Source organism: Myotis lucifugus, unplaced genomic scaffold (assembly GCF_000147115.1).
Source record: "Myotis lucifugus unplaced genomic scaffold, Myoluc2.0 scaffold_109, whole genome shotgun sequence".
Classification (NCBI taxonomy): Eukaryota; Metazoa; Chordata; class Mammalia; order Chiroptera; family Vespertilionidae; genus Myotis; species Myotis lucifugus.
In genome coordinates, this window is record NW_005871157.1 from 1,472,876 (window position 1) to 1,485,705 (window position 12,830).

Sequence of the window (12,830 nt, forward strand, 5' to 3'; positions counted from 1 at the left end):
CGGGGGCTGGGGCTGAGCACCCAGGAGGTACCACTTATGTACAGTGGCTGTGAGGGTGCCGGGTGGCCTGAAACGTCAGGGCGTACTCTAGTGCCTGTGCCCACTGAGCTTCCCGAAGCCTGGAGTGTTGGGGGTGACAGCTGGGACCAGGTTGCTAGTCTTTTGGGGGTTAGCCTTGTGTTCCCAAATAGCCACGGAGGCATTTGACAGCCACCGGATTGCTCCTTGCAGCACTCGGGATCCTCAAGTTTACACCACACACCCCTGGGACTGCTGCGCGTGTGTGGGTGTATGAGGCTGGCCCTTCTTGTCCTGTGACCGGTCGGAACAGATTAAGGTTTAAGGAAGAAACACAGGCCAGAGTGGCAGGCACCCAGCTGGCACCTTCTCTTGAAACCGCACTCCTTGCCACATCAGCCTCTCAGGGAAGGGAAGAGAAAGAGTGACAAGTGTTTGAAAGGTGTGCGTCTCAGAGAGTTTAGGATTTGTCTAGAGTCACACAGTAAAGGGCAGGAAGAGGCAGGACTGGATTTCAGATAGTTCACCTGCCTTTCTCTGCTTAAAAACACCAGGAGGTGTGTGTGTCTGTGTGTGTGCACACGCACGCAGAGGGTCTTGTTCAGAGGGTGGCTTCTGTTGGTTCGACAGTAGTTCAGGGGTCTTGGGCTCCCCATTCAGGCCCCCCCCCCCCACTCCCTTCTACCTCCTACCTTCCTAGCACTCGCCCCTGCACACATTCAGGTATTAATAGAGCAGGCGGCTGCCAGGAAGGCTGCCATGTGTTTGATCTGACGTGGTTTTGCAGCCATATGTTCTCCACTTCAGGGGAGCACCCCCTCCTTCCCGTCTTCAGCCTCCTTTCATTTGCCTGGGTGGGGTATGGGGGGGGGGGCCGGTGCCAGCTGCAGCGCAGGTCTGGGCTCTGGCATCTTGGGTGGAGAACTGGTTGCCTGTTGTACTGGCTGGGTACAGCAGTCAATCACAAGGCGGTACCTGCTCCAGGTATGTGGGAACACCCCACTGGTTCAGCCTGGCTTGACTTCTTTTTGGTTTTGGGGAGGTATGGGGAAGAGATCACTTCCTTAGCGATGGGGGGAACTTGGCAGTGGCAGAAATGGAGAATCTGTTATGTCCCTTCCCACAGCCCAGGTCTAAGTCCCTTCCACACTGTCCTGCCTCTGCTGCCTTAGCCATTGGCTGAGAATGAGCCCTCTGACACAAGCTGGGTTCTAGAAGAGGATGGGGGATATTTCCAGAGACAGGGGACCTCTGAAGTGGGCTGACACCTTCTCCTTCCCACCTCACAGGCCTGAAGCTCATGGGAGCCCCGGTGAAGCTGACAGTGTCTCAGGGGCAGCCGGTGAGTCTCAACTGCAGTGTGGAGGGGATGGAGGATCCTGACATACTGTGGATGAAGGACGGGGCTATGGTCCAGGGCTTGAATCAGATGTACGTCTCAGTCAGCGAGCAGCACTGGATCGGCTTCCTCAGGTGCAGGACTGTGGGGGAAGGTGTGGGATGCCAGGCTGGGGACACTGGGAGCTGGGGGCAATGCTGATGCCCAGAGGTCTGTGGTTTCTTTATTTGGTCACCTGTGGAAACTTCCAGAAGTAAGGGCAGGCTGAGCCCATTGAGTCTGCCCAGCAGAGCTGCCCCCCTTGACCTTGGGAGGTGAGCCTGGTGTCCTGTTTCCACAGCCTGAAGTCAGTGGAGCGTTCTGATGCAGGCCGGTACTGGTGCGAGGTGGAAGATGGGGGCAAAACCGAGATCTCCCCCCCAGTGTGGCTCACGGTAGAAGGTGAGGGGGCACGTGGCTGTCTGCTGGTGACCACAACTCTGGAGAAGAAAGCTCAGTGGGAGAAAGATGCCTGATTGTACCAGGCTCCAGGCCCACCCCGTACATACATCGCAAGATCATACCCACTGGAATCTGGGTATTTGAGAACCAAAGGGGCAACTAGGACTCACAACTTATGGGATGCAAGTCAGTTTCAGTTGCCTGAACAACAGCCTCAAGCACCCATCTGGGGCTGGACCCTATTCTGCCAAGTGGCCAGGCCAGAAGGGGGAGAGCAGGGGGAGGGGAGGAAGGATCCGCAGCTGTGGGAGCTCAGAGCTTTTCAGCCCAGGAAAACAAAGTGACTAAGAAAGTAACAAAGGGCCCTGAACTGGATCTGGGTCCTGCCAGCAGAACTCTGCTCAAGCTCCCGCCCACTTCTCCCTTTTTGCCCTTCTCCCAGCTCCCCACCCTCTGCCCCCTTTCTTGCTCAGAGAGGGACTGTCAGAGAAGGTCTGGGAAGGGAGAATCTGCCATCCCCAAGGGGACAGCATAAACAGCACCCTGAGGGGGTCAAAGAAGAGCTCTCCTGTCAAGCTAGTTCCTGCTGTGCAGTAGACCCAACCATAAGGGCCTGTGGGACCTTCTGCAGCCAGGGCTTCAAAGAGCAAACTTGTGGTTTGGGCAGTTGGAAGCTGAGAGGTGGCAAGGCTCAGTCCCATGCTCCTTTCTCCCCAGGTGTGCCATTTTTCACCGTGGAGCCGAAAGATCTGGCAGTACCACCCAATGCCTCTTTCCAACTGTTTTGTGAGGCCGTGGGTCCCCCTGAACCTGTTACCATTATCTGGTGGAGAGGAGGCACAAAGGTCGGGGGACCTTTTCCCTCTCCTTCTGTTTTAAACGTAACAGGTGAGCAGCCTCAGGAGGGCTTTTGCGAGGGGGGGGGGGGCGGCAGAGTTCAAATCTGCTTCAGTCACTGTTTGCTGTTGTGAGTGTCCAGAGCAAACCCCGGTGCTGGGTATGTGAGCTGTACCATTGCTAAGCTCATTAATCAGGTGTGCTAGGCCAGCTGGGAGGGCAGATTAGTGGTGACCCTGCTTTGTGTGCTGAAGGAGGATGCTGGAGCCTCTCTCCCTGGCTCACGATAGTGCAGGCTGTGTACAGCTGGCCCTGGGAGATGAATTGGGAGGGAACAGGGGCACCCATTCTTCCTCCACCCCTCACTCCTCCCAAGAAAAGGAGCCAGGAACCAGCCCACGCAGAGCTAGGAGGAGTGTCTGGCAGACGTGCCTAGAAGACTAGTCTCCGGCTGCAGAGCCGGGAATGGCAGGGGGAAGGAAAATGGGGAGGGGAGGCCGGCACAAAAATACAGGGCCTCCTCTCCTAATGGCCCTTGTATTGTTTTCCTAAACAACGGTATCTGTGCATATCTCCACACAGTTAACCTACGGCAGCCACACCTGCACGTCCACCTGGACCCCTAGATCCTTGGGCACATACCTCACATGCCTGTGAGGCTCACTTATCTGTGAAAATGTTTCTGGTGGAGGCTTGAACTGGCCAAAAGAGATTGTTGTCTGAGCTTGGTGTCATATACTAGCAGGAAATGGCCCTGCCTCACCTACGCTCTCTCCTCTGCTGGGGCAGGCTCTGATCTGCTAAGTCCCTTAGCAATAAGAATCTTGAGACAAGATGGACTGCAGGACCTGTTGGAAACAAGGGCAGGTCCTGTTTAGGAGAGGCTGGGTTGGAGCAGATTGGAAGGGAGGTTGGGTTTCAGTTCTCTCTAGATGTGCGTGGTTGGGACCCTCAGGCAGCCAGCCTGATAATAAGCACTCCCTGAACTCCTACTCCACATACCACACTGCTAGGCACCACAGGGGATGGAGGGAAAACAAGAGAAATAGAAGCCATCTCTCCAGCCCCCGAGGAATTAGAGACAAGACACCTGCATAGGGAGCTGAGAACTATTGCAAGGCAAAGAATCTGCAAATGCAGCAATGACAGGCAGAGCAAACAGAGAGGGGCTCTGGAATGTGCAATAAAGGAGTGACCAGAAAAGGGAGGCAGTTCTGTGCTGTCTTCGGGAGCTGGGCTTGAGGTGGGAGGGGTGGTATAGCATTTCTCGAGTGCTTACTGTGTGCTCTGCACTTTACGTCATTTGGTTCTCATAGTTCTCCCATTAGGGAGATGAGAAGACAGAGCCGCAGCCTTTGGATTTATACCCAGGCTCATTAAACTCCAAAGCCCCTGTTCCTCCTGCCGTATCCCACTATCTAGCCCTTTCCTTTAACTGGAGGGACTTCTAGTATGGGAGTTGCTGCTTGGCGGGTGGGAGGGAGCTGACTGAGGTTTTCTGGCCCCAGGGGTGACCCAGAGCACTGTGTTCTCCTGTGAAGCTCACAACCGGAAAGGCCTGGCCTCTTCCCGCCCAGCCACGGTTCGTCTTCAAGGTAGGAGGACCGGTGGGAGGAGAGGGGTAGGTGAGGCAGGGGCCTTTTCTGCGAGCAGTGGGGGAAGGCAGAATCTCAGTCCTGCTGGGATCTGAGGATGAGGGGTTAATTGGCAGAGCTGCATTCCTAGTGGGAGCACCTGAGACCCTGCTGAGGCTGAGATGAGAATAGAAACCTGACGTCACAGCAGATTTCCCATCTTGAAGCAGAGCGCTTGGGAGGAGGGAGAGAGGGAGCCTGCAGGAGATGGTCAAGGCTCATGCCCAACCTTGTTTCTGCCAGCCCCATGTGGCGGGAGGGGGGGAGGGGAAAACAGCCTGGCAGGATGATAGAGGAGACCCAAAGGGCCGGTTTGCACAGAGGGAGGGAATGGGCTGTGGCTGCAGTCACTTGCTCTCCCAAGGACTCCCTCCCCCACCCCACCCCCCACTCCCACTACCTTATCCTTTTCCTTGATCAGACAGAGCTCCTAATTCAGGGAGAGGTGGCCTCTCTCCACAGCCTAGGCACTCTCCTGGTATGAGCATCTGTCTCCTACTGGTTGCTTGGCTTGTATATTACTGTGGTCCTGGGAGTGCCGAGTGGTCATCTTTAGTTTAAGAAGGGCAGACCGTAGGGAGGGTCTCAGGCTTGATTCCCATACCTTTTGTCCCCTTCTCTCATATCCTTCCCGGGCACCGAACTCCAGGGCACTGACTCTGAGTTCCCATCCACAGCACTGCCCGCAGCCCCCTTCAACATCACGGTGACAAAGCTCTCCAGCAGCAATGCTAGTGTGGCCTGGACGCCAGGTGCTGATGGCAGAGCTGTGCTTCAATCCTGTACAGTCCAGGTAAACTGAGAGGGTGGGATGGGCTCTCCTGGCCATGCCACGTTCATTCTGGCTGCCTTGGTGGCACTTTGTGGACAGTGGTATCACCTTAGATACGCTAGACTTGCCCATGGGGCCTGGCCTCCAGCTCTATTCAAGCGTTGTTCCCTTACCTGTTATCATAGGGTGCTCTGGCAACCAGGTGACTGCAGGTTGGCTGAAATTCATGCATTCTTCAGGCTGGAAAGCAAATCACTAGAGTAGATTTGGGATGTCTGGAAGGGTTTTTCATGTTGACGAAAACCCAAACCTTTGATTTATCTGATACCTGCACTCTCATGCCTCACCCCTAAATCATGCCAAAAAGAGAACAAGGGGACTAGGAGGGGTGCTAAGCCCCAGAGAGTGAAAAACTTGGGTAAGGTGATATTGAAAACAAGAGGTGATGCAGGTTTATTTTCAGACGTTTACTCAAAAGGTAATGAGCCCTAGCCAGTTTGGTTCCGTGGATAGAGCGCCAGCCTGCGGACCAAAGGGTCCCGGGTTCAATTGTGGAGCTTCTCGCCGGCCCAGATCCTGGTCGGGGCTCGTGCTGGAGGCAACCAGTCAATGTGTTTCTCTCACATCGATGCTTCTCTCTGTCTTTCTCTCTCCTACTATCCCTAAAAATCAATGGAAAAATATCCTCAGGTGAGGATTAACAAAATAAATAAAAGTATTATTCTTTTAAAGGCAATGAGCACCTTTGAAACTGTTTGAGGCAGTTCCCCCAGGAGAGGCCCTTGCTGTGGGCTCCACCATTTAGAGGACCCCACTCTGGCCCTCCTAGAGCTGCACCCCTTCACCCCTTCCTCCTGGGCAGGTGGGACATGCCTATCCAGATCATGAGGACAGCACCCCGCCTCTCCCCATATCATACCGTCCTCTAGACACTCAGGATTTCTTGTCTTATGGCAAGCCTGCTCCCGAACCTGTGTGGCCTCTTCCTTGCTGCATCCTTGGGAGGGTGTGGTATGTGCACCTCCATGTCCAACAGGCAGTCACTTGTGGGGGGATGGCTGTGCAGGCAGTATTTCCACACCCGTGCACATGACGCCCCTCACGGTACAGATCCTTGTGCCACCACATTCTGGCTTGGGAGTCCAAGGATTAGGAGGATTATAAATGCAAACCAGACTTTCCAGGTTGATTTGAAGCTTTGTTTGTCAATATACTAAGAAATATTTTATTTAATAATTTGTTAGCTGATTTATAACATTTAAATATTTAGCCATTTGGATCTCCATTTGTACTGCTGCCATAGGCTCCCAAAATGGGAGGTGAAGGCCTGGTTCATGGTGTCCCCAGGCTCCCAGCTCTCTGCCCTTGAGAAGCTCTGATTTTGAGCTGGTTGACAAGCAAACAGTGCCAATAAGTGGTAACTACTCTAACCAAGTTATGCACCGAACACAAAGGGGCATGAATTTTCTGGAGTAGTTGAGAAAGGCTTTCACAGAGAAAGTAGTATCTGTGTTGTCTTACAGCAGCGGTTCTCAACCTGTGGGTCGCGATCCTTTGGCTGTTGAACAACCCTTTCACAGGGGTCGCCTAAGAGCATCCTGCATATCAGATATTTACATTACGATTCATAACAGTAGCAACATTACAGTTATGAAGTAGCAACGAAAATAATTTTATGGTTGGGTCACAACATGAGGAACTGTATTTAAAGGGCCAGAAGGTTGAGAACCACTGTCTTAAAGGATGAGTTGGACTTTGCTAGGAAGAGCAGGTCATTCTAAACAAAGGGAAAAGCATTTGCAAAGGCATGGCCGGCAGCGTGGGACCTGGTGTGTTATTAGAGGGGGGCTGGTGGGAAGGGGTGGGTTGCACAAGTGTTTGCTGATAGACTTAGAGGAGGCATTAGCTCAAGTCTCCCCACCACATATTCATACCTATCCCGTCTTTTGTCTCCCTCTACATTATTAGTTTTCTGCTTTTCTATAGGTGACACAGGCCCCAGGAGGCTGGGAGGTCCTGGCTGTCGTGGTCCCTGTGCCACCTTTTACCTGCCTTCTCCGTGACCTGGCACCTGCTACCAACTACAGCCTCAGGGTGCGCTGTGCCAATGCCTTGGGGCCTTCCCCATATGCTGACTGGGTGCCCTTTCGGACAAAGGGTCTAGGTAAGGGACTCCCAGAGCAGAGTGGCTGGTCAGGGCTGGAGCGGGGGAAGGACCTTGTCAGCTCCAGTTCTGGATGGAGTTGCTTGGGAGAGGAGCTACCTGAGAGCGGGCTTTATGCATCAGTTGGCAAACTCTGAGTGCCAGCAGCAAACTTAGGAACTAGACAAATCTTACCCCCATCCTATGCAGCTCTAGTTCTAGTGAGTGGAACAGATGAGCAAAGTAGATCAGAGCAGATACAGAGAGTGCCCCAGGATGGTTTAGGAATTGATAAGGAAGGAGCCATGCTGGGGGAAATATCACTGCAGGAAGAGGGCGCAATGAATGCAAAGACCCCATGGGGGGAACTTGTTTGGAGCTCTTTAGCAATTGCAAGGTAGTGAAGAATCTGGCTGAGGCCGTCACCAAGGCAGTTAAGAGGAACACTGCCTAGCAGGGGTGCTGCCCTTGCTAAACCCTCCTCCCCAGGACATGGGTGAAGCAGTCAGAACTGGGAGACAAACTCTCGCCCCACCTGTTGATCTCTTAACTGTTTCGTTCATGGGAGTTGGCTCCATTGGCCTGCATGGGATAGTGATGGTGGGAAGGGCAGGGCTCTTAGCAACCTTCTCTTTTTGGGTACAGCCCCAGCCAGCGCTCCCCGGAACCTCCGTGCCACCCGCACAGACTCAGGTCTCATCCTGGAGTGGGAAGAAGTGATCTCTGAGGGCCCTTTGGAAAGCCCTCTGGGACCCTATACACTGTCCTGGGTTCAAGACAACGGAACCCAGGTAAGAGAAGCCGGAAGCCTCCACTCTCTAGGGGTACAGAGTCGCTGCCGGGCTCTAAGGCCTTTGGCTTCAGAATGGCTGTCCTTGGTAGCCTTAGTGGGCTGGGCCACCCCCTACCCCAGGAAGCCTGCTCCTCCCATCTTCCCCTACAGGCTGCACTTCTTATTGGATTATGTTTCCTGTTAAGGTTGCATCCATTGGCTACTTTGTATGTAAAGCAGGAAGCACATTTCTTCACAAACTAGGGGGAGGGCACAGATAAGGCCTTTTTATCCACAGCCCAGTTCCCTCCCATCCCCCACCCCTGCATTCCAGGGACTGAGCCTTGTTTGTGTTCCGGAGAGGCCTCTGCCGCCCGAAGGAGCAGGAATGTGATTGCGTGCTGCAGTGGCCCTGGGCTCCCATGTTCCCAGCTAGACCTTTTTCTGCCCACCGGCCCCAGTTGGAGGCCTTTTCCTCTGACTCAGTGTGGGATGGGGGCTTTTCTTGGCTGCAGGGTGAACTGATAGTGGAAAGGACCTGGGCCAACTTGACAGTCTGGGATCCTCAGAAGGACCTGATTGTGCGTGTGTGCGTCTCCAATGCAGTTGGCTGTGGGCCCTGGAGTCAGCCACTGGTGGTCTCTTCTCACGACCATGCAGGTGAGGCCTACAGAGAGAGGGGGCAGGATGAGGGTTTTCAAGGGCACCCTAGGAGGCTGGCAGCACCTTACCTTCCAATAGCCCCAAAGACTCAGAGTCAAGCAGTTGAGGCTAAGGTTGATATTTAAACTAGATCTCATTCTCTGGTTGTGCTGTAGGTCCCCATAGCCAGGGCCTGTCACTCACAGGGTAGGAACTCTCAGGTCTTCCTTTGGAGCCTTTTTCGACTCAGGTCCTTAATTGACTTAAGGGAATCTCTTGACCAGGCCAGATGGCCATCATCAGAAAGTTTTAAAGGGACTCCTTGGTGTCAGCCTACCTCATGCCTCTGCCTCCCACAGGCCAGCAAGGCCCTCCGCACAGCCGTACATCCTGGGTGCCTGTGGTCCTGGGTGTGCTGACAGCCCTGGTGACGGCTGCTGCCCTGGCTCTCATCCTGCTTCGAAAGAGGCGGAAGGAGACACGTTTTGGGTAAGAGGTAGGGACACAGGGAGAGGAAGGTGATGACTGCGGACCTTGGAGCTGACCCCAAGTCCTGGGTTTCCCTTTAGGCAAGCCTTTGACAGTGTCATGGCCGGAGGGGAGCCAGCAGTTCACTTCCGGGCAGCCCGGTCCTTCAATCGGGAAAGGCCTGAACGCATTGAGGCCACATGTGAGTGGAGGGAATCATTGTGCCCCTATCTGTATTCCTCTTACTAATCCATTAATTTGACCAATATGTCTGAACCTTGATGAGTGCCACGGACACAGTATGGAAAAGACATGCAGGCCTTACCCTTGTGGAGACTGTCATTCTAGCTGTGGGAGAGCTCATGTCTGCTCTGTGGGTGGAGTTGGGTGTAGGAGGCACGCTGGGTTTGGGATCAGGAACCAGAGAGGTCCCTCTCCTTTCTCACCACCCCCTCCCCAACAGTGGACAGCTTGGGCATCAGTGACGAACTGAAGGACAAACTGGAGGATGTGCTCATCCCGGAGCAGCAGTTCACCCTGGGCCGGATGCTGGGCAAAGGTATTTGGGGCTGTGCAGGGGTTGGCATGAGTGGAGGTTACCGTGTGTGGGTGTGCTTGGTTTCTCCCGTCACTTTGAGGGAGTGAATTGGGGTTGGCTCCTATAAACAGGATATGCTTATAAACTCCTGAGTGTGGGATTCTTGAGGGAATGGTAGCGGGGGACGAGGAGTGCTGATGAGGATCACTCCGAGCATACTTGGCTGTGGCTGTGGAAGAGGGAGCCTCCGCCAATGGCCCCAGAGTCTCAGGGTTTGTATCCCTATAGAGGGTCACCTGGGAGGGATGGGATGGAGGACAGGAGGGTGAGGGGACTCACCATCGTTTGGATTGGTTTGTAGGAGAGTTTGGTTCCGTGCGGGAGGCCCAGTTGAAGCAGGAGGATGGCTCCTTTGTGAAAGTGGCTGTAAAGATGCTGAAAGGTGAGTGGAGAATAGTACACGGGGAGTGAAGGCATCACGTGGGAGGGTGAAAGGGTGACTGATCCCGAAGCAGGCTCTGCTGGGCCCTTAGACTTTCCAAGAGGAGTTAGCACTAACTGGGATGCCACGTGAATAATTCACAGACATGAACCCACACACGTTCATGCCTCAGCCTTTGCTCTCTGCTGTCAGCAGTGACTGTACTCTGGGCTCACGCAGAGTGATGAAAGCTGTGGTTTGTTGAGCTGCTGGGCTGTCCAAATGAAAGGCATTAGCAAGTGGAGAAACCATTAGATAGCACCACTCCTGTAGCAGGGTTTCTCCTGCTCATGGCCAGACTGTTTCATAGGCCCCCTGGGAAGCCCAGGACATCTGAAGGACAAAGCCTAGGAGTCTTGGGTCAGAACTGGGGGCATTTCTTCCTCAATCCCTCCCTCCCATCCTTCTCTCCCAGCTGACATCATTGCCTCGAGCGACATCGAAGAGTTCCTCAGGGAAGCGGCTTGCATGAAGGAGTTTGACCACCCACATGTGGCCAAGCTTGTTGGTGAGCTTCTCAGGGGAGGCAGATACCCAATTAGGCGGGAGGGCAGCCTGTGGGAGAGAAGTTCAGACTCACCTGGTTAGTGAGCCGATGGCAAAATAGCCAGGAGGTCCTGGCTGAAATTTGATCAGACTCCAGGTCCTACACCAAAGGTCTGCACATGAAGGAGGAAGACAGAGAAGATGCTCCAGAGATCTGGGGGCAGCCACAGTTCATCCTGGGTGGTCACCAGGCCAGTATGGAACTTGTGGGGAAAGAGGTAGCAGAGTCAGGGCTAGAGATAGAACCCAGCAGGTAGGGGCTCATGCAGACACCTGAGCCATCCTTTGACGATTATGTGCCCCGCACCCGACTCTCCCTTCTTCCCAGGGGTCAGCCTCCGGAGCAGGGCCAAAGGCCGTCTCCCCATCCCCATGGTCATCCTGCCCTTCATGAAGCACGGGGACCTGCACGCCTTCCTGCTTGCCTCCCGGATTGGGGAGAACCCCTTTGTGAGTGCCTGGGGTGGAAGTGGCCAGGAGTTAGAAAGGGACAAAGACCCTGGGAAAGAGGTGTCTGTGTGGGGAGGGCCAGTTGGACTGGTTGGGAGAAGGTGGGCTGTGAGTTTGACTCTTTTTATGCTTGCTGGGAATTTTAGGCTGGGCAAGGACTTTTCTAGGAGAAGAGACCTGTGAAGCCCCAGATCGGGGGAGTCTTGACTCCTGGGCGCTCTGGAAGGTTTGCCAAAGCTTCCTTGCTTTGGGAAGCCCCTCTATCCCCTTCCTTTAAGTCAGTGGTTCTCAACCTTCTGGCCCTTTAAATACAGTTCCTCATGTTGTGGTGACCCCCAACCATAAAATTATTTCCGTTGCTACTTCATAACTGTAATGTTGCTACTGTTATGAATCGTAATGTAAATATCTGATATGCAGGATGGTCTTAGGCGACCCCTGTGAAAGGGTCGTTCGACCGCCAAAGGGGTTGCGACCCACAGGTTGAGAACCGCTGCTTTAAGTGATTCCAAGGATAGTCTAGGCTTTCTGGCCACGGAACCCCATTTATCCTGCCCTGGCTGGCTGGCTGGATCCAACCTGAACTTGCTCTGTCTGCCCACCAGAACCTGCCCCTGCAGACCCTGATTCGGTTCATGGTGGACATTGCCTGTGGCATGGAGTACCTGAGCTCCCGGAACTTTATTCACCGAGACCTGGCTGCTCGGAATTGCATGTATGTAAATTCCAGGGCTCGAGTGGGAGGGAGTGGCTAGTGCTGGCTAATGGTCAGCTCTTGCCTGGGGCAGTATCTGCTATGCAAGGAGACAGCTTGGGAACAAAGATGCCCTGGCTTTAGTAAGGCTGCTAGCGTGACTCCACCCTTCAATCCTCCTCACAGGCTGGCAGAAGACATGACCGTGTGTGTGGCCGACTTTGGACTCTCCCGGAAGATCTATAGCGGGGACTATTATCGTCAGGGCTGTGCCTCCAAATTGCCTGTCAAGTGGCTGGCCCTGGAGAGCCTGGCCGACAACCTGTATACGGTGCACAGTGACGTGGTGGGTCTGGTGGCACAGTGCGGCTCGGTGGTAACGCCAGTGGTATGGGCTAGTGTATGGGTGGGCCTTTAGGATCCTCAAGGGCCCCGCCGGGTCAGTGCCCTGGGCCTTGGTTGGCTTGTCTGAGGCTCCTGAGCCCCGAGGTGTGCTGGACTCAGGGCTCTGCCTGCCTCAGGAAGCCGAGTGACACCTTTCCTCCCATCTTCACTCTGTCGCAGTGGGCCTTTGGGGTGACCATGTGGGAGATCATGACTCGTGGACAGACGCCATATGCTGGCATCGAGAACGCTGAGATTTACAACTACCTCATCGGCGGGAACCGCCTGAAACAGCCTCCAGACTGTATGGAGGATGTGTAAGTGCCCCAGGAAGGGGAAACGGGAATTTGGGGTTTCAGCTGATGGCTACCATCACAGCTGCTGGGCCAGTGGCAGCTCAGAACCTCAATTAGGTCTTTTCTTTCTTCTTCTCCTTCTCCTTCTCCTTCTCCTTCTCCTTCTCCTTCTCCTTCTCCTTCTCCTCCTCTACCTCCTCCCCACACTACTCGTAGTAGAATAGTGAAGCAGCAAGAGCTCTTTCTCCATAAACTTCTTTTTACTAACACCCCCGGTTTGCTTGTGTCTCCTTCTCCTACCACTGTTTCGGACCGCCACGTTTTTTATAGATGTTTCTCTATTCCTATCAACAATATACTCAGGATCCGATGAGA

The 12,830-nt window shown here is 54.1% G+C and overlaps 1 protein-coding gene across 4 annotated transcripts in view; it reads left to right on the forward strand.

The window, feature by feature from the left end:
* The first annotated feature begins 440 nt into the window (after nucleotides 1-440).
* Nucleotides 441-12,830, forward strand: part of TYRO3 (TYRO3 protein tyrosine kinase) — a 15,877-nt gene continuing 3,487 nt past the window's right edge. Inside the window, exons 1-18 of one of the 4 annotated variants that reach the window (XM_023757488.1) lie at nucleotides 442-460; nucleotides 1,308-1,491; nucleotides 1,698-1,798; nucleotides 2,516-2,686; nucleotides 4,144-4,230; nucleotides 4,947-5,062; nucleotides 7,028-7,205; nucleotides 7,830-7,975; nucleotides 8,472-8,616; nucleotides 8,958-9,087; nucleotides 9,168-9,268; nucleotides 9,530-9,625; nucleotides 9,966-10,046; nucleotides 10,501-10,593; nucleotides 10,960-11,081; nucleotides 11,687-11,796; nucleotides 11,962-12,121; nucleotides 12,340-12,476. In XM_023757488.1, the coding sequence (XP_023613256.1) occupies nucleotides 1,319-1,491; nucleotides 1,698-1,798; nucleotides 2,516-2,686; nucleotides 4,144-4,230; nucleotides 4,947-5,062; nucleotides 7,028-7,205; nucleotides 7,830-7,975; nucleotides 8,472-8,616; nucleotides 8,958-9,087; nucleotides 9,168-9,268; nucleotides 9,530-9,625; nucleotides 9,966-10,046; nucleotides 10,501-10,593; nucleotides 10,960-11,081; nucleotides 11,687-11,796; nucleotides 11,962-12,121; nucleotides 12,340-12,476 (2,147 nt within the window). In that variant the 5' untranslated portion in view covers nucleotides 442-460; nucleotides 1,308-1,318. The other 3 variants (XM_023757489.1, XM_023757490.1, XM_014459453.2) reach the window with 3 other exon arrangements.